The 21,769-nt window shown below is 37.5% G+C and overlaps 1 protein-coding gene and 1 long non-coding RNA gene across 3 annotated transcripts in view; one reads left to right on the top strand and one right to left on the bottom strand.

Annotated features, from left to right (window-relative positions):
- The window catches only part of LOC138753691 (uncharacterized), a 128,095-nt gene that overhangs the window by 56,352 nt on the left and 49,974 nt on the right, over nucleotides 1-21,769 (bottom strand). The window contains exon 2 of the long non-coding RNA XR_011351363.1: nucleotides 11,346-11,369. This is a non-coding gene — a long non-coding RNA (uncharacterized lncRNA). The remainder of the gene's footprint in view (nucleotides 1-11,345; nucleotides 11,370-21,769) is intronic.
- ddhd1b (DDHD domain containing 1b) overlaps nucleotides 1-21,769 on the top strand; it is a 70,847-nt gene that overhangs the window by 12,275 nt on the left and 36,803 nt on the right. For both annotated transcript variants that reach the window (XR_011351361.1, XM_069917001.1), the window contains exons 2-6: nucleotides 7,225-7,398; nucleotides 14,743-14,871; nucleotides 17,076-17,223; nucleotides 17,922-18,034; nucleotides 19,861-19,967. Coding sequence is in view for 1 of the 2 variants with exons in the window: in XM_069917001.1 (XP_069773102.1) it covers nucleotides 7,225-7,398; nucleotides 14,743-14,871; nucleotides 17,076-17,223; nucleotides 17,922-18,034; nucleotides 19,861-19,967 (671 nt within the window). In the remaining variant the exon portion in view is untranslated. The remainder of the gene's footprint in view (nucleotides 1-7,224; nucleotides 7,399-14,742; nucleotides 14,872-17,075; nucleotides 17,224-17,921; nucleotides 18,035-19,860; nucleotides 19,968-21,769) is intronic.

Consider the following 21,769-nt stretch of genomic DNA (forward strand, 5'->3'; position numbering starts at 1 on the left):
GATAGTGCCCAAGAGACTTCACTAATGGATTGTCGCTTACAAAAAGGCAACAGATGGAAGAACTCATCAGAGCCGCAGGCTGTCTATAGTGCAACTTGCTGGTCTAGGAAGTTCATGTGGTTTTGTAAGCAGAGAGAGTAAAACAGGTTTTTCTCTGTGTGAGAGAGAGATCAGTTCCTTAGTGCTACAGTCAGCAGCAGCAACAGCTGGGACTGGAACAGGACAAGCTGGCAAGTTTGTGGAAAAACCCCATTTGGAAGATGGGATGTGAGCTCTTGGTTCAGCCTGGTCGAAGCCCTTCTGGTTCATGGGAGAGGAGAGGACTGGCTGTCTAATGTTTCACTTGAAATAAGGGAAACAAAAAGGAACTCTGTGGTGACCTGAAAGAAAGAGATTATCATCTGGAAAATCCTGATGAGGCAAGTTTCTTTGGCAAGACACTGAAGTGGCTGGGTACAAGGAATCAGTTGTGGGTGCCCAGCGAATAACAAATCTCTCTGAAACTGATAAGAACCTTCCTGAGTGGTAACTATTTACCTTTCAAGCACCAAAACCTGGTGAACTTCATAAATGTTAAATTCTGTGCACTGCATAAGAATTGCCTGCAACCAGTGAACTTGGAGGAAGTGAGATTGGACTGTGAATTAAAGAACTTTTCTAAACTTGCATATACATTACATACAGGTGCGCTTAGAATTAGAAGGGGGTTAAGATAGGTTAGTTAAGTTAACAGTAATAGTTAAAGTTTAATCCTGCTTTCATGTTTAAAGATAATGAAAAGTAACTTTGGTTTAAGTAACCATTTGTCTTGGTGAATATCTATTGCTGCTGGGGTTTGGGGTCCTCTGGGCTCATAACGTGGCTTAAAGGTAATTTGATGACTAACTGGCCTCTTTAGAGGTCCAGATGTTTGGTTCACGATTGTACAATGCAATCTTTCAGTCAGAAAATCATAAATTTTGGACTAAAAAATTTACTTAATCTTTTGGCAATAGTTCAGATGGAGAGATTAGAGAGTCCTGGTATGTGTCTTTCCTGTTGTGGAAGATGTGATAAAGGGGTTAAAGTTGGATAAGGTGCAAAAGGCAACATAAATGATCAAAGATAATACTGGAAACCATGTTTGTGAGAAATTGAGGTGGATGGACACAGCTGTGGATGTAGTTTTATTGTGGCACAGCTGAAGGATTGACTGGGCGTCCACTATAATCAATAAAATGGGTTGAACCCAGTGAGAATAAAGTTATTGAGTTGGAACACAAATAAATTGCCTTAGTAGGATGGTGTAAACAAATAAGCCTGAAGGAGCTTCCGATGAGTAGTAGAAAATCAAATATCTGAGTACTGTATGAAGAAAGTTCTAGAGACTTAAGCAGGAAGCACAATTTTTAAAAACATTTTTTAAAATAAGTTGATCATGTTTTAAATAGAATTTCTTTAAATTATGTCTTTTCCAGCAACATCATAAATATTTCTGCAGACAAAAGAGCATTTGTTTTCTTGATTTGTCAATTACACAAAAAAAATATGCATGCCATTTCTTACAGCTGCTGATTTTAGCTTGGATTTTTTTTACATTTTAAAATATTTCTCCACATCTTGTGCAAAAGGTTCTTCATAAGATTTTGTTTTGGAATTGGATTATTTCTTCCATTTTGTGTTGGAGAAGATGACATGTTTTTAAAATACCATGGTACGCATGTACAAGATGAGTATTCAATCCATTGTAATTTATATAATTGACCGTTTCTATCTGCCACATAATAGTTCTTTGTGTCCAACTGGCCATTTGAATGTTAATAGTCCAGTATAACATTGTTAAAATTAGTAAACGGGGACAAAGTCATGCATCCATGAGATGGTGTCATGCTTCAGTGATTATATTGTCCAGAAGGAATTTGTGACAATAAGACAAAAAATTGAAATGTTCATGGTAAAATTGCTAGCATCCATTATACAACTATTTACACAGAATGGCTCCAAACTGCTTTCTCCAGCATCATTGTGCTTAGAAGTTACTTGTAGATAGTGTTACGAGCCCAGAGGACCCCAAAACCCAGCAGCAATAGATATTCACCAAGACAAATGGTTACTTAAATAAAAATTGTTTTTAATTATCTTTAAACATGAAAACAAGATCACACTTTATCTAACCTAACTTTATTAACTAACCTAACTTAACCCCCTTCTAATTCTAAATGCACATGTATGTAATGTGTGTGTAACTTCAGGAAAGTTCTTTGATTCACGTCCAATCTTACTTTTCATTCCTCCAAGTTCACTGGTTGCAGGGAATTCTTATACTGTGCACAGAATTTAACATTTATGAAGTTCACCGGGCTTTGGGGCTTGAAAGGTAAATGATTATTGCTCAGGAAGGTTCTTGTCAGTTTTCAAAGAGATTTTTTTGTTCCTGGGCACAAACTGATCCCTTCTAATCAGCAACATCAGTGTCTTGCCAAAGAAACTTGCCCCATCAGGGTTTTCCAGATGATAATTTCTTTCTTTCAGGTCACCACAGAGTTCCTTTTTGTTTCTCTTGTATCAAGTGAAACATTAGGCAGCCAGTCCTCTCTTCTTCCATGAACCACAAGGGTTTTGACCAGGCTGAACTAAGCAGTCACAACCTGTCTTCCAAATGGGGTTTTTTCACAAGCTTTCCAGCTTGTTCAGTGCTGACTGTAGCACTGCAGTACTGATCTCTCTCTCTCTCACACACACACACACACACACACACACACACACACACACACACACACACACACACACACACACACACACACACACACACACACACACACACACACGGAGAGAAAAAGCTGTTCAACTCTCTCTGCTTGCAAAAAACCACATGACCCTCTTAGAACAGCAAGCTGCACTCCCAGACAGCTTGTGGCTCCGAACTACTCCTCCGATTTCTTTGATCTGTTGCTTTTCAAAACAACAATCTATTAGTAAAAACTCTTGGGCATTCCCCAAATATTTTGTAAAGGATCCCAGGAACTGCCTTGTCTGGCTTGAGTGGAGCTCCGGTATTTTAAATTAGATCTGTTTTGAAATGTTTGTATGCGACCTACACTAAAAAACCTTCCCCAATTTATCTCCCAAAAACATATCGATGTACAATACAAACACAACATAACCTGTCACAATAGTAAATTATTTGGCATACTTGATAAATTAGTTTTCAATGCCCCTTGTATTAAAGTTGTCACTCCATTCCTAAATGTAAAAAAAATTTGCCATTTTCGCCTGTTTAGTAAACATACCAAAGACGCATGTTAAAGGATTTTAAATTTTATTTTTGACTCGTATATGAATCCATTTATGGCATTAGTAATGTCTCTGATGTCATAACTGTTGACAGTCTAACTGTAGTTCATGTCATTCAGAAATACTTGGAATTAATTCTGACTGTAGTTCATTGAGATTTGCAGAATTGGCATCAGAATCTTTGTTAAAGCCATGTAATATTCTCAAAACAATTTCATTCTTTATACTGTAATGTACAAGCAAAGTTGGAGTAAAGGAAGGCTGCAATTTTGGTATCAATTGAAAAATTCATTCATTGAGTATTATGTTGCCATTTTTTCATGAAGCATAAATTGGTGGAAGAGGTCAAAATGGGTAATGTGCATGGTTATACAAAGTTATTTCCCCCTAATTTGTGATATCATGAATTTATACTGATTGATTTCACTGTCTTTTGTCATTGATCATTCCAGGATTTTGAGTCACAGAACTGTGCAGCTCAGAAATGGCCCCTTTGGCCCACTTTGATCATGCCATCCTTTCTACTGATCCCATTTGCCCACATTATGACTGTGTCATTCATTGTTTTGTCTTTTTAGGTGAATGTTTAAATGCCTCTTAAACTTAGTAATTGTACCTGATTCCCTAAATTCCTTTGGCATCGCAATCCAGATATCAGCAACTGTGTGTGCATGTTCAGGCACGTGTTTAATATGTAAACCTTGAGATCCTTGCTAAATTTGTTAATTTTCATTAAATTATCTACCTCATCCATGCCTGGTTTAATCTTGTATACTTCTATCAGGTCACCCCTCAGGTTCCTTAACTCTAGGGAAAACAAGCCAACTTACCCAATCCCATTGCATAGCTATTAATGCAACACCTTCACAGCACCAGCAATCCAGACTGAGGTTTGAATCCTGCACTGACAATAAGGAGTTTGGATGTTTTCCCTGTGTATGTGTGGGTTTTCTCCGGGATTCCGGTTTCCTGCCACCGTTCAAAAAAAATGAACCAGGGGTATAGGTTAATGCGGTATAAATTGGACAGCACAGACTCATGGGCCGAAATGGCCTGTTACTGCCTGTATGTCTAAATTTTAAAAATTAAAAAGTCAAATTCAGCACCATGAAATTGAGAGGAAATGGAGATTGAATTTGGAGAAAATAAAAACAAATTTTTAAAAACATCAGAAAATGCATGAATACCTGTGAACATTGATATTCAGTGCTTTAGATTGATTTCAAGTAATCAACATTAACTGTTGAAATGGGATGGACTTGAAAAGACAAAGGTTAATGTGGATGTAGCAATGTAATGCCAAATAATTTCAAAGGTTATCTAGGAACAAATGTATAATTGCTACTGGGGCCTCCTTTGTTATTTAAGGACAAAAATCTATCCAAGAGCTCCAAATTTCACAAGAAAAGTAGTTTTGCATGACTGTTTATATTGCATTATTTTGAAAATCTTTATTATCTTCACATACAACTCTTCAGAATGGGCTGAGGAGAAATTTGGATCTTCCTGTAAATAGCCAAATATTCAAAAGGAAAAGTAAAACTCAAGTCTGCAGACTCCGTAGTTTAAGTTAAAAACACAATGCCAGAGAAACTCAGCAGGTCAAACAGTGTCCTTTGTATAGCAAAGATAAAATACATAACTGACATTTTGGACTTGAGCCCTTCATCAAAATATGGAAAAATGTCAGCAGGCATCCGAACAAAAGGGTAAGGGGGAAAATGCTGATTTGAAAATATTTTGGTGAAAGGCAGACGATTGGAACAAATTATAGTCATTGATTGTGATGTAGAATATTTGGTGGCATATTTAATATAGCAGTTTGTTTTAATTGAACATCTTGTCAATATTTTACAAATGCAATTGAAATATAAAGTGGACCACAACCTTTGCTGTTTTGTATATAATTTCTTATTATGAGAGCCGGTGCCTCCAAAGCTTGTTTCCAGTTCTATCATTTGTTTATTGTGTGCTCAAAGGCTCATTCAGTGATCGAGAAAGAGAATGACATCTTCCCAAAATATTATATATTTTTAAATAAAACAAATGTGTGTTGACATCTGTGGAAATTCAAGTTTACTTGTAAAATGGAATATTTAATATTTCTTAAGAATTCTACTTCACCATTCAAAACAAACTGAATTTTTTTTAAAGTTAATAAATTATGTCCATTGTGTTGTAGAAGAGTTAACATTTACCGTACAATTTTTGTGTTGGGTTATTTTACTGACAAAAATATATTGAATTGCATGAAGGTAGTAACTTCTTTGATCTCAAACCTATGGCAGTACCTACCAAAAGTTAAAAGCAACTTGAACAAATAAGCCTACTCTGATTTTTGATATTAAATGCTTTGTTTACACAATTTCAAGATTCAACTACAGAGGGGGTGATCAGTTTGTGTGTTTGGGCTGAATTTGAGAAATGCTTATTCAGAGACCTTTCGAAAAAAAATGTCCTATCTGAAAAATTCACCTAGGGATTTTATGTTGATAATTTGTTTCTTTTCAATCTTAACCATTTTATATGTAGCATTCACTGGCTGTTATAATCGTTGATTTAATTCCTCTGAAATAATACTTTGTAGCTTGTTATAAGACCCTAACCAATGTCATTTGGATTGCTGACTAATCTTTTTTATCATTTTCAATATTCACAATTTTGGAGTTGTAATGTTTTTCTATCTCTGCCTTTACTGGTCTCAGCCAAGATTCCAGATTCTACAGTAAAAGCCAGTATAATGGTAACACACAAAATCACAAAACTCCTGCCAACTGAGATCTGGAGCTCAATATTTCAAAAAAAACCTTGCCATGTATTGTGGACAAGATCAGAAAATGACATTAATTTTTGTACTACTTGACAAAAGATACCTCCTCCACATCTAGGGTATATACTGGTAGTTTCAATTCCTCTCATCAGGAAAAATGAGAGCTTGGGGGAAAAGCAAGCATTGCCACTCTGGACATTTTTGTTCATGGAAAAAGTTAATAACCATCTTTATAGTAAAATCTTTCATTAACTGTTTCAATTTGTCTTTAAAATTCCTGACATTATAGTTTTAGTTAGCGTATTTTAATTTGTTTTGGCTTATAGAAATGTACTAGTCCTCAATAAAAATAAAAACTGGAAGGATGAGAATGGAAATGTTGCTCTCTATTCTTTTTAAGAAGTAAATCACAAAATTCTGTAGATATTGTGGTTGAAGTAAAAAACACAAAATGCTGGAGAAGCTCAGTACGTCTAGGATAAAAGATAAAGATGCATAACGGAAGTTTCAAGCTTGAGGCCTTCATAAAGTCCGAAAAGTCAGTTATGCATCTTTCTTTTCTTTGGCTTGGCTTCGCGGACGAAGATTTATGGAGGGGGTAAAAAGTCCACGTCAGCTGCAGACTCGTTTGTGGCTGACAAGTCCGATGCGGGACAGGCAGACACGATTGCAGCGGTTGCAGGGGAAAATTGGTTGGTTGGGGATGGGTGTTGGGTCTTTCCTCCTTTGCCTTTTGTCAGTGAGGTAGGCTCTGCGGTCTTCTTCAAAGGAGGTTGCTGCCCGCCAAACTGTGAGGCGCCAAGATGCACGGTTTGAGGCGATATCAGCCCACTGGCGGTGGTCAATGTGGCAGGCACCAAGAGATTATGCATCTTTACATCTACATAAAAAATACTGTTTGACCTGCTGAGCTTCTCCAGCATTATGTATTTTCTATTTTATGTACACTGCAATCTGGTTAGTGATTCTTTCTTTATCTCTTCCTTCCATTGTTCCATTATTATGAAAGAAATGTAGAAAATCAAGAAAATGTCCATTAGATCAAACAGCCACAATAATTTCTGCTGCGGTATTTTGTAGTTTGTTCTGATATAATTAAGAAAAAATGTTCATTACTTTTTGGAGTGAGCAAGATTTTACATTTTGCATTTGACTATGTTTGTGCTGTTTGATTTTTGTAGAATCTGATAAGATTTTAGTCATGCGTGGCCAATGGTTTGTTGATGGTACATGGCAGCCTTTAGAAGAGGAGGACAGTGATCTGATAGAAGCTGAACACCTAAAGCATTTTCGGGGTCAGCGTATCCAGGATGCCTTTGAGCTGGATGTAACTAAATCTATGGACAGCAAAGATGGTAAGACAAAGCCTATAATCCTAGTTCTAATTTCACGATCCACTCAATGAAACAGAAACCAGGATGTTTTCCAATTTCTGCTTATTTGAGCATACAAAATTATTATAAACATCCAGTAATATTTATAATTTGCTGTTTGATTTGCAATATTGAACTTTGAATATACTGCGAGTTTAAAAGTTGTCTGTAAAAATAAGTAAATAGAAGCGTTGCAGAACAATTAAATTTGGCTCATTATAATGACAGAATATTTTTTCTGATTGTTTCAAGAAACCTGCTAAACAAAAATAACATTACTTTTTTTTGCTTTGTTTTATTAACAACCTGACAAATATTGTTGAGTATGAATAAAATGCAACCAGTTATGTGCTAACATCCCCTCAAGTTTACTTTTTTCCAACTCAAGCAAGCAAATGGATCTTCCAGACACCATGATCTGTTGAGCCAGTAGTTTGGTCAGTTTCTGTAATTCACTAATTTAATTGTTTCTTAGCTAAAACATCTTTGCTATTTAACACACAACATATCATTAATCTGAAACTAGTGAAAGGAAGAGACTAGAGACTTAGAATTTCTGCAGTAAAAAAATGAAACTATTGAATTGCCTTCCAAAAAGGAACATTTCACACATAATTGTGAGCTTTATTTGCTGTGATGAATTTGGGTTGACTGCAGATATATACTCTGTGGTTAGTTTCCCTGCTTTATATATAAACTTTAACAGCTCTGTATCAAATCTGCTCCCAGCAAGTCAACTCCCTTTTGCCATCCTGAGACTGTTGGTTATAGAATTTTACACTGCAGAAACAGGCCTTTTGTCTAAATTGTCCATGCCGATCAAGTTGTTGACTAAAGCTAGTCCTATTTGCTTGTATATGGCCTTTATCCCTCTGAGCTTTTCCTATCTAAGCACCTGCCTCAATTACTTTTATATTTTGCAGTTGTACCCTTCACCATCACTTCTTCTGGCAGCTTGTTCCACATTGTGTGGGAGGAAAAAGTTGCTCCTTCGATCTCTTCTACATCTTTCCCCTCTTACCTTATTTCTATGCCCTGTGGTTTTAGATTCACTTACCCTGGGAGAAAGGCCTTTTATCTGATATATGCTTTTCTTGATTTTTTTGTATGCTTCTATAAGGTTTCTCCTCAGGACAAAAATAATCCCAGCAGGACAAATGTGAGGTATTGTCAAATGTATGTAGGAAGTACACATTTAATGGCAGGGAACTGGGAGTAGGGGGAACTAGAATTCAAGTCCACAGTGCAAAGTGGCCACACAAGTAGATAAGGTGGTAGGGAAGGCATATGATGGATTGCTTTCATTAGAAGGGATATTGTATACAAGAATATAGAAATCATGTTGAGATATATAAAACTTCAGTTTGTCCATATTGGAGTATTGTTTTCAATCTGGTTGTTTCATTAAAGGATGTAGAGGCTTTAGAAAGGGTATTTTCTCTGAAATGTCAAGCTCTGGGGAGACATGATGGGTATATAAAATTATGAGAGGCATTGATCAGGATGACAGTCAGAATCTTTTCCCCAAGTGAAAACTAAAGGACATGCTTTTAAGGTTGTGGAGGGGGTATTTAAAAGAGATGTGTAGGACAAATATTTTGCATGAAGAATAGTAGGTGCCTAGAATAGACTAAAAATAATGGTGAAATCAGATACAATGCAAACATTTAAGAGGCTTCTAGATAGACACATGAATATATGAGGAATAGAGGGATATGTATCATGTGCAAGCAGCAGAGTTGCCGTTTAATTTGAGCATCTTGTTTTGAACTGACCTGTGGGCTAAAGGAAATGATCTTGTGATGTACTGTTTTTTTTATTCAACCTTTTTGGTATTGAAGCTGTTCACGTAGGTTAATCCGCTGGGTCAAAATTGTACCAGTTATTGTTTGTGTTAATGGCATTCTTACTTTACACTAAAGGGTCTATTCCTGAGAATTGTCTGTAAACTTGATTTTGCCTAGAATGAATGAAAGGAACAATTTTCCCCAAAATCATTAACTTGAACTCTTTAGCATCCAGAGTTCTTGGGGACTGATTTTGTAAAGAGTAGATTGAGGAAGTTCAGTGTAGGTGGAGTTGTTACCAGCAAGTGAACCAAGATGAAAGATTGTTGATTGCATTCTCAGTGGACTGATAGGAAGGGCTAATCTGCTGATCAGCAATAAAACAATTGGTAGTTTAATAAAAGAAAGTGTGTGCTGTTAAGTGGTAGTTAGAGTTCATGATGTTTGACCTTGCCTGAAGGAGAGTTTAAAAGGATTGTCTTTTTCTATGGGTGTGGAATATTTAGAGTACTGTATCTGACAGCAAAGATCGGGATCATTTGGATTTAAAGTGATGTCAGGGCCCCCTGTGCTGCTTACCTGAGAGATGCCATTGCTGTTGCTTTGAAAGATATATTCCTGGATAATTCCCCATAATATTTGATTGTCATCTGTTGTATTTATTTTACAGCTGCATAGAATTTTACCCCAAATTATCTGCAATTTGCTTCCTAAAAATGAGTTTGTTTAAAGTTTTATATCTGAAAATATACTGATTATTTAATGTGCAGATTTATTTTTCCAATGGATCAAGCTGTAAAAACTCAGTCTAAAAACATTGAAGAGAATTGTTTAAGAACTAGTCACTTTTACTGACATGTATTCAATCTAACATGAGCTGCAACTACTTGGGGAAGCTCCAGCTTCACAACTTCCTGAGCACTTTATTAGATCTCTGATACTGTGGGACACTTCATTTTGCTTTAGTGCTTCTCTGGGTCTGGAAGGCTATCACGATGATCTGGGTGAAGCCTTTCTTTCTAAGATTACACAAAGATCACCCATTTGGTTTTGATGTTAGAGGCAAGTAAACATAACTGAAATTACACCTCTGACTAAATTGGAATATTTAATAGATGAGGAAAATTGTAGGGTAAATGAGACGAAGAATTTGTAATACAACAGAATGTACAATACAATTCTATAAAAATGCAAGTGGCACCTGGCCATTGACTTCACATTTCTATTTGTCTTAATGTTGCAAATGGATACAGCTGGTTCTGCTGAATGCATGAATAACTAAAATGAATTTCACATTGACTTGTGGCTTCTGCTATAGTAATTATGGGAACCATAGATTCATATAGGTGCAAGTACATAGTTCCCTGAAAGTGGTGACAGAAGGCATAGAGCATGGTTTCCTTGATCATGCAAGGCATTGAATACAAGAGTTGGATGACATGATACAGTCATACAAGATGTTGGTGATATTACACTTAGATTAACATATTCCATTTTGGTCATTGTACCATAGAAAGGATTTTATTTGCAAGGCCTTCTTCAAGTAAAGAAGGCCAAGGGGTGATCTTGTGAAGGTTTACAAAATTAAGAGAAACATTGGTCACAATCTTTTTCCTGGGTAGGTTAGTCTAAAAACGGAAAGCGCAAATTAAAGTGAGAGGAAAAGATTTAAAGGGGAGCTGATGCGAAAATGTTTCCATACAGAGGGTCGTGGGTATATGGAAAGACCTATAAGAAAAGTGTTGGGAGACGTGCCATGTAATGACGTGGTGTTAGACTGGTAATCCCTGCTCTCCTCAAATGTTGAGAAGTGATAAAGACTATAAAAGTTACAGAAATTCTAAGGAAAAATTGTCTGAAGACATTCAGAAGACATTAACAATACCACTAAAGAAGGTTAAAGGCCTTACTGCAATTCAAGAAAACACCTTGAGAAAGGATTCTGGAGCTGTTTGCAAGGTAACGTCCAAAAGAGAGAGGCCAGAAGCCAGGGAGACCTTGGACACTGCTGCACATGGTCTCCTCTGACAATGGTCACTGACGTCGGCTGAAGAAGTGACTCTGTGCATGCGCAACTCCTAGCACATGCACAGAGAACGTAAAAATACAGAGGAAATTTTTTAAAAGATGCAAGATACTCACAGCTCCAGCAATCCAGAAGAGGACCTGGAAAAGCAAAGGAAAAAAAATCAAGAATTACTTACAATCAAGAAAAAGCAGAAAAATGTGCAGAAGCTTCTTTATCTCCTGGAGAAATGAAGTAATTTTTAGACCTTCTGCGACTATCTGTAGTGGTACACTGGGGTTGGGGGGGTGGGGTGGAAGTGGGCAGAACTCGCACTAACAGCTCCAAATTTGTGATAGCTAGACACAACAGGCTCCTATCTACTGGCAATTAGCCACTACAGCCACGAGGCATACTGACTCAGCAGCACCCATAGGTCTACAGAGAAGCCCTAGCCTACTCAACATAAATGTCATGAGGTAGTACGTACTCCAGATGTCATGACACCAGGTCATCTGTTGTTTGTCTATATCAAGCCTGACAGCATGTTAATAAATGCTTTTGCTCTTCTCTGGCTGAAACCTGAGGTGTGGTCTCATTATTTATTCTATTTCAACATGATGGCATATGTCCATAACTTAAATCTACCACAAATCTATGCAAGTATTAACTGATGAAGTAAGGAAGAATGGTGACAAGATGGAAAGATTAATGTAACAAGTTGACATAAGATTTGAAATAGTGGATGGCAAAATTAAAGGGAATGAATTTGAGATTCAAAATATCAAAGACCAAATGAGGAAAGTACAAGCAGAAGCTACTGCTAAGAATGATCAGTTAATGCAAAAAATTTTAGAAGACAGAATAATATCATGATTGTTGGACTTAAATCTTGACCGTCAACACCTTCTTTAAAAAAAATTTTGGAGCGATGGATACCAGAATCTTTGGGTCAGGTGGAATTTCAAGGAGATTTGGAGATAGAGCGAGCCCATAGGGCACTAAGACCTAAACCTCAGCCTGTCCAAAGGTCCTGTCCAATACTTGTCAGATTCCTTCGATATGAAGTAAGAGAGAAGATATTGAAGTTGGCAGCAAAAAAAGCTTAAAAAAAAAGACGATCACCTTTGATTTATAATGGAAATAAGATTTTCTCTTATCCAGACATAAGTTTTGAATTGTTAAAAAAGAAAACGTTTAATCCAATTAAAGACGTGTTATGGAAAAACAGCAATGCGTTTGTTTTGAGATATCCAGCTGTATTGAAAGTATTTGTCCCGGGAGGGAGGAATAGATTTTTTTTACTGAGCCCTATGAAGCAAAGGTATATACCAATTCATTGCCTGCTAAAGACCAACAGGTGGTGTTGATACCTGAATTAATCACATAACTGAAAGAATTTTGCTTTAACTGAAAGTATATTGTGTTTTGAGAGAGTTTAAAGGGGGAGGAAGGTTTAACCTATAATGTGCGTGATCTATCATATTTGATAAGATTAATGGATTATTAGATTTATTGGAAAGATTATAGTAGTGAATAATATGGTATATGAAGCTATCATTAATTTCAGTGGTTTTAAAAATTATATTTTCATTAAATATTTTAACACTCTCCAAAAGATGCTGTGTTCCCAAAGGGAAGCTAACTCGTGTATTTGCTGATGAATTATTGAATCTAGATAAGTTCTGAAACCATAAATTAAACAATTAATTTAAATAGGAAAAAAATTCTCAAATCAATATGAAATGGAGAAAAAGTTAAAGCAATGCCTTTGGCTTTGAAAATAAAATTGAATTTGTGGCCTCATTGGGAGTGGATGCCCTGAAAATATCTTCTATTATGATGTAAAAATCTACAATGCTTGTCATAGCTATAGATTTATGCAGCATTGAAACGCAGCCTTCAGCCAAATTCATCCATGCCAACCTGGGTGTCTACCTGAGCTGCCTGCATTTAGCACATTATCTCTTTAAGCCTTTTCTATCAATGAATGTGTCCAAATATTTTTTGAACATACTGTGACTTCTTCATTTTTATCATTTGAAAAATTGAATATTTTTGCACAGTAGTTAATGACATCACCACCAATTTATTTTTCGGTGACACGGCTTAAAATAGTTAATCCATTGTCTAGAGGAATTTCCTTAAAGTTGTTACTTACCTGCTAATAGGAAAGACAGCCAATATATTGAAGGACCCATCACACTCCGGATGCACTCCTTTGAACGATGTAGTTAGAGTTTATTTTCTAAATTTTATCAACAATATGAAATGGAGAAAAACTTTTTTTTTAAATTCATTTATGCCATTAAGAATGGATGTGTTGAAATATCCATTGATTCTTGTTTACAATTTTTGTTTGAGAACTTTGATGAAAGTAAAGGGAAGAAATTGGATTGAAAAGCATCAATTTGAAACATTAACTCTCACCCTGCACAGATACTATCTGACCAACTGAGTGTTTCCAGCATTTATTTTCTCTATAATGGAAGATTTTGTGTGTTAAATAGATGTTAATTTTTATACTTTGTATAAAGCTTTGTCAAAATATTTTCGTATTTGCCTTAGATGAACAGATGTAATCACTATTTCTTATCATTCAGTTAAAATTATTGCAAGAAGTTCAACTGAAGATGTACCAAAGTCCTTTATTAATGATCAGAGAGCTGGAGATTTTGTACTGTCAAGATGACTTTGGTAGCAATAGACAAAAGTGTGTGCAGAAACATACTTTCCACCACATGTTGACTTTAATTTTGCAACTTTTCTTAAATCCTTTATTACTGAGTTGCCTTCAATGGTCATGTTTGACTTCATCCTACTTTCTTGCTTCTGAATACATCATTCATCTGAAATCTTTGGGGGGTGGAGGGAAGTGAAAATGATTATCTTGTTCTGATGGTCTTTCAGAAGTGAGTAATTGTGCTATTGTGGTGTGTCTCGAGGTCCTAGCTTGGAAATAAGACACACACAAGGAGTGCAATTGACTCTAAATTTAATGCTCTCTTTTATATGATCAGGCAGACCCTGGCTACCATCTGACTGACAAGTGAACCCATCCCCCTTCAGGCTCTGATTGGTGGGATTGGCCTGTTTTGCTGCAGCGTCATCGATGGGTGTGGTTTGTGCCGCCCTGGGCGCCGGTTGGCCCTTTTGTGATCCGGCGATTGGCTGGCAGAGCCCGTTTTGCAGCGGCCTAATGGAATGGGCTGTTGATGCCTCGTGCAGCCCGCTCAATTGCCATGTTCTAAAAACGTCTTCTGTGTCGGCCTGTGGCAACTGCTGTTGGTATAAATCTACTGAGAATCAAATTCATTTTTACATTTATAATTTATGGTGCAAGAAATTTAGAAATATTTCAGCTTAGGAAGTGTGTGCTCTTGTTTGTGAAAAATTACCTTCCTAAATTTGGAATATTTCCTGATTACAGTTGCAGGTGTTAATCTTTCATAATTTAAAAATTAATTATTTTACATGTTGCTTTAATTGGAATGGAAGATTGTATTAATTATTTGAAATGTTTATCGGTCACAGCTATACACAGTTTAAAGTTGAGCCGCAACCACGTGGACTGGTATGGTGTGGATGAAGTTTACTTGTACAGTGACACAACTACATCCAAAATTGCAAGAACAGTTACCCAAAAATTGGGATTTTCCAAAGGTACAAAATTATTGTTGATTATTAATATGTTAAATGTGAGCAACTTTAAGTTTGCTTTTTGAGTAAGAGGTTTGATCTTCTTAAAGGAAGCAAAAAAAATTCAAAGCAAATTTTTAAGATGATCGTTTTAATGCTATTCTATTACTGCCCAATCAATAGCATGACATCCTTGTGTAGACACACAACCAGACTGTCGGTGGTTGGCAAAGGTGTTTTATTTAATTAGTTTTGGAAGAAACCAAGTCTAATCAGGCTTTTGTTTAGAAAATCGATCTACTGTGCAGGTCGTGGCAAGGCAAAGATTTTCCAGATATGTGCACCCAAATTCTTTATCTTCCTCATATGAAAACTTGGTCCAAACTACTTGCATATTATAGTCAAATATGTTCTTTGCATGATCTTTTGCAATCAATAAACCAATTTTAGACTACATAGCATGATGCTAATTTTGGAACTGGATTATAATGTTAAACTATTGAATTGCAAGTTTGCTTTGATTTTCAGGAAAAATTAAACTTTGTCACAGCCAACCAGAAATTATTGTCAAATTGATCTGTCAAATTAACAATCAATGTTCTTTATCTGAAATAATTTGTTTTACCTTGGCCACTCAGCTTGTGAAAAATTATGAAAAGCAATTTGCTGCATTCAGCAGGTAGTTTATAGGTATCACAAGCAGCTGAGTAGTGTCTGAATTTCTGCAACTGAGAACACCTCTCCAAAAATGTTCTGCACATCACAAATTACTGAAGTTATTTTGTCCAGAAAACTTGCATTGCAGTAGCAGTTCAAAGCGGTGATGGAGCAGCTCACTGTTGGATTTGTTAAATAAACGGGCAAATTGGAAAATAGAATTTTTCCTTTCGTAACCTCTAATTATTTAACTATTGGTCATTCCCAGAGACTTGTACACAAAGATGTAATAATTTTAGAGTCTCTGGCACAACATCTAAAGGCATTATTAATTGATGCCAGTTGGGGATAGTAGGGTGAGCAAGAAGTAACTTCCATAACATCCATAGGTATAATCAGGACATGTTAAAAAGGTCAGCAGATGCTGTGATTGTAGTTTAATACACAAAAAGTGCTGGAGAATCTCAGTAGGTTATGCAGCGACCATAGGAAGAAAAGATGTATGACTAATGCTTCAGGCATGAGGCTTTCGTCAAGGTATAAACAGAAAGCAGGCAGGTACCTGTTTTAAAAAAAATAAGGTAGGAGGAGGAGGGAAGAAGGGGCCAGGAGAGGAGCACAGGCCAAAAGGTCATAGGTGAATATGGGTGGGAGGGCAGAAGTGAAAAAGCTGAGAAGTAATAGGGGATAGCTCTCTTGATGGAAGGGAATGGGGGGGAGGGGGTTGCTGGAGGAAAGGAGACAGATGGATAGGGGAAGTGAGAGAAACATGGGAGAGGTCTAACCAAAACTAGAGGTGTATGTTAATACCAGCTGGTTGCCCAGACAATATTTGGTGTTGTTCCTTCAACGTGGGAGGCCTCGGTTTCGCAGTGCATGAGGCCATGGACAAAGAAAGCACCTCCCAGTCTGCATTGGGTCTCTCTAATGTAGAGGATAACATGTTGGATGCGGAGGCTAAGGGGTGGTATGTGAGAAGGGCAATCCTGTCATTTTGCATCTACTGGCAGAGGGGGCCAGGGCAGATGGGCCTTACCCACATCTCTATTTTCTGCACAAGTTGAATGTAGTAAAGGGGAAGTCGTGTTTTTTTTTTAATTTTGAAGGGCAATATCTTGGATGTTGTGGATTGGAAATTATTCATCCTGTGAGTGGATGCTACGGAGATGGAGGAATTAAAAGGAATAGAATCCTTATAGGGGACAAGGTGTGAAGAGGTGCAGTTGAAGAATCTGTGGGAGTTGATGGGTTTGTAGGGAATGTCTGTAGAAAGGCAGGAGATGTATTGCTGCCAGTCATAAAGGTATGGAAGGCTGTCATTGAACCCATGCTTTTTTAACTACAGTGCTGAGGAAATGTTAAAATAAACATCAAGTTGGGAAAAAATAAATTACATTTTTATTAAGAGATATTTCTGGAATTTCTTTCCACCATCCACCACCCTACAATCTAATTTGAAGAGTAAGCTTTTAGTGGGAAAATATCTGGTAAGTTTTGCATTTGGGCAAATGAGCCTTTTTGGTATCAAAGCAGAACAAATGCACAAACACTGTCTGCTTTTGTCAATACAGCATCAAGTAGTGGGACAAGACTGCACAGAGGATATGTAGAAGAATCCTCCCTCGAAGATAAACCTCCAATCCCAACCCACATTGTCTTTGTTGTACATGGAATAGGGCAAAAAATGGACCAAGGCCGTATTATAAAAAATACAGGCATGTAAGTGGCTTTTCTGTTATTGCGCTCGCAATTTATGGGATTAACTGAAGAAATAAACTATTGCAGGGAAATTTATGAAGTGCATTCTAGTTTCTATCATGCAAAATTGCCAAGGCTATTTTGAAAGTTTGTTGCCAATTTATTTCAGGATTGTATTTTCTTAAAATCACTATTTACTGAAAACTCTAGCTTTAGTGTACAAACTTAAATAATTCACAATTTGACTTTGGAGAATGAAACATGCTTTCAATGCAGTACAGTCTTGTCCTTTTTGAAGGGTACAGATGAAAAGGCAGTAAGTGGCTGAATATATCCTCGTTTGCTTTGATCAACATTACAGATTAATCATTTACTTTAAATATTTGGTGTTGTATTGATGTGGACAGTCAACATCAAGCATCAAGATGTATAATGTTGTCAAGCTGATGATTTTTCAGCTTATTTTTGCCAAATGTGCCAAAAGAAAAAGACAGAAAATTAAAATTACATTGGCAGTGCGTCTTTTTTCCTAAAGACTTAGAAGATTGCAGATGGGAGATTTTGAAGCTAACCACAATCTGACGGAGGAACTCAATTGGTAAATCAGTATCATTGAGAGAAAAAGTCTTCCACTGATGCTGCTCAGCCCACTGAGTTCATCTAGCAGATTGCTGAATGCTTATTGTACCCTTACAAGATTTTCTCTGTTCTTCTTGTAGGATGCGAGAAGCTGCAAGGAAGATTGAAGAAAAACATTTTCCTTATGCCACCAATGTGGAATATGTTGAGTTTCTGCCTGTCGAGTGGAGGTCAAAGCTCAGCCTGGATGGGGGTAATTAAAAGTAAACAGGAGTACTATTTGGTCAATGGCTTCTTGCTGCACAGCTGGGTTGAACTAAAATGCGTATCACATAAATACTAATATGGATATCACTGAAACATTATTTATTTTTGACACCTATAAGAAATAAATTTTAAAATGTAGAACATTCAGAATTGTTTTTGTGAATCCCTCTCTTTGGTCTCTTATCCTTGCCAGATAGTTTCATTTCATTCATCTGCAGTAACATAAGGGCAACTGTTTTCTACTCAATTCACATTAAACTGTATTTTAACACTTGGCTAGCTAAATCAAATCTGGCATTGACAGTAAACCTTTTTAGAAGGACCAGTTTCATCTGCAAGCTTCCACAGGTGAAAGGAGTTGAAGGATGAAGAACAAATTTTGGCTTGGGTAGCATAAAATTTTCAATTAAAACTTTCCTTCACCTCTTTGAAGTAGTTAGCAAGTGATATTTTACAATCAAGTGTTTAATGTCTGAGGCTGAAAACGTGCCACAAGACCTACCAATCTAGATTATATGCTCAAGTGAGTTTGCACTTTGAGATTGCGGTGAATGCCTTTGAGTTGAAACTTAAGGTGATCTTTCAGTTCAGAGCTTTTGTATCTTGTTTACTATGCAGTTTGTTATTAGCAGTAGTAAATTTATACAGGTACACAATCCTTTATCCGAACATCTAAAATCCAGAAAGCTTCAAAACCACATGGGGAAAGAGACCGGCAGCACGAGTCGGGCGGGCGGGAGACCGGCAGCGCGAGTCGGGCGGGTGCGGGGGAGAGGCCGGCAGCGGGAGTCGGGCGGGTGCGGGGGAGAGGCCGGCAGCGGGAGTCGGGCGGGTGCGGGGGAGAGGCCGGCAGCGGGAGTCGGGCGGGTGCGGGGGAGAGGCCGGCAGCGGGAGTCGGGCGGGTGCGGGGGAGAGGCCGGCAGCGGGAGTCGGGCGGGTGCGGGGGAGAGGCCGGCAGCGGGAGTCGGGCGGGTGCGGGGGAGAGGCCGGCAGCGGGAGTCGGGCGGGTGCGGGGGAGAGGCCGGCAGCGGGAGTCGGGCGGGTGCGGGGGAGAGGCCGGCAGTGCGAGTCGGGCGGGCGAGGGGAGAGGGAGGGGAGATGGCAGCGCGACTGGAAGAGGGTGAGAGTGGGTATGACAGTACAATTCGGGTGAGTTTAAATCTGGCTTTCCAAAATCTGGAAAAATTCGAAATTCGGAACACACTTTCCCCCAAGGGTTCCGAATAAAGGATTGTGTAACTATTTGGCTCATTGCCTTGAATGACCTAGGTCTTTAATTTCAATTCATAATGTGAGTGGAAAGTGCCAGAAACAAGTATTTTTTACTATTACAAAATATGAATGTTCAAGGTTTGTCTAAAACAAAAACGTTTTGTAGAAAGTTGCTCACTGCAACTGCTTTCATCTGCTGAGGATAAAGCAATTATTGAGCAGCACCATTCAATGTCAAGTGATCTCGAACTGCTTGCAAATTCCGTGTGTAAAGGAAACCATAATCCTAAATTAAGATCTTAATCAATTACTTCCTGGATATCAAATGACAATAACTCTCAAGTTTCACAAGAACTCTAGTTTCACTGGCACTCTACAAGCACATCCATCTAGACTGCCAGCCCTCATTATTCTCATAGGTGTCATGAAAATAAGTTATTTGGACGAGAAACTGAACACAGTGATTGCTATGGTTGTTACGCACAATAAAAGCCGCTTCAGGATAAGACTCAAAGATCTTACAAAACTATGAACTCATATTTCTTTTGAAACAACATTTTGTTGATTTACTGAAATGTATGTTTACTTTGGTATTTCCAGATACAGTTGAATCTATTACCCCAGATAAAGTACGTGGACTTCGCGACATGTTAAACAGCAGTGCAATGGATATCATGTATTATACGAGTCCCCTTTACAGGGATGAGGTATGTCATTTTGTGAACGTTTATTGAATAATTGTTGATAGTAATTGAAAATTGAATGGATATTATCTACAAGCAACATAGTAAAGTTACAGAGTAACACTTCTGAGTATTGAGCTGGAAACACGAATTCCCCCATGACACCTGGTGCATTTAAAGGCCCAAACTGAATAAATTTGGAGTGTAAAGTTATATGTAGTATCCCATCTGGTTTCCTGAAATTATTCAGAAATGCAAATCTTCCATTTTCCTGTGACCACGCTCTTAGAACAAGATAGTTGACTCTTAACTGCTCTTTGAATTGCCCTTCTAAACTTAGTTTGGGGGCAATTGGAGATGACTAACAAATATGGCACTGCCAACAATATCTACAGCCCATCAAAGAACAAATATTAGCCATTTATTCATTAGACAGAATGTGAGGTCTTAAGGGTAGGAAACTGGCATTTTGCCCAATTTAACCAAACTATTTACTGGAGCTATTCCCATTTTTTTCTGCTTTTGATCTATCTATATCCCTCAATATCTTTCCTACTCATAGAAATATCTTTTAAGCATTGTAATTGAACCTCTCTCTACCACTTCCTCTGGCAACTGCTTCCATGTACCTACGCCCTCTCTGTTCCGCGACTCCTTTTTCAATTTCCCTGGCCCCCTCCCCTTAAACTTGTACCCGTTTTTTAGAGCCCACTGTCCTGGATGAAAAAAAAAACTGACCATTCTACCTTGTCCATGCCCTTCATGTTTTCAAATGCCTCTTTATAGTTACCCCTCAACCTTCTATATTCAAGGGCAAAATGTCCCAGCCTATCCATCATTTTTTATACAAACTACCTTGTAACTCCATTGCTTCCCCTCCCCACCCTACAACATCCAGAATTGCCACCCACAGGCCTTTATTCCAATGTCAAGAAGGTCAGTATGTAGAGGGCATCCCAGTAACTCAACAAATCTTGGATTCTATCAGGGCAAGTAACCATCCAGCGAGGAAAACCCACTGAAATATGCAAAATCCTCCCTAGCTCCAGTTTTTCCACTTGCAAAAATGCTTTGAGCATCATTTAATAATTTTAAGTGAATCTAAAACTTATCATTAATTAGAGGCATTTAATTTTAAAATAAATGAATTTCAAATACAGTAATTTAAAAATAATTAATAATTTATTTTAAAATATTTAACTCAAAGCACACAGTAAGAACGTTAGACTAAATTGATAAATGAGAGTTTATCTTGCTTTTTTGTATTCTAAACTTGTTTATAGGGTGGTTAAGTAGGATTGAGTTTAAAAGCTGTGAGATAATATTGCAACTCTTTAAAGCTAGATACTCCACATTTGGAGTATTGTGTTCAGTTCTGGTTGCCTCATCACATGAAGGATGTTGAAGCTTTAGAAAGGGTGCAGAGGAAATTTTCCAGGATGTTGCCTGAATTAGATAGCATGTCTTGTGAATCAAGGTTGACTAAGCTTGGCCTTTTCTCTGTGGAGCAGCAACGGATGAGAGTTGCCTTAATTGAGGTATACAAAATTATGAGAGGCATGGATAGGATGGACAGCTAGCATCTTTTTTTCTGGAGCAACAGTAGCAAATACCAGAGGACATCGGTTTAAGATGAATGGAGGAAAGTTTAGGGAAACGTCAGGTAAGTTTTTACACAGTGATGGGTGCCTGGAATGCATTGCCAGGGCTGGTATTGGAGGCTGATACAATCAAGATATTCAAAAGACTAGGGAACTCTTAGATGGGCACATGGATATAAAAAAAAATAGAGGGTATGAGGTAGAGAAGGATTCGATTATTGTGGA

This window comes from Narcine bancroftii, chromosome 2, assembly GCF_036971445.1.
Source record: "Narcine bancroftii isolate sNarBan1 chromosome 2, sNarBan1.hap1, whole genome shotgun sequence".
NCBI lineage: Eukaryota > Metazoa > Chordata > Chondrichthyes > Torpediniformes > Narcinidae > Narcine > Narcine bancroftii.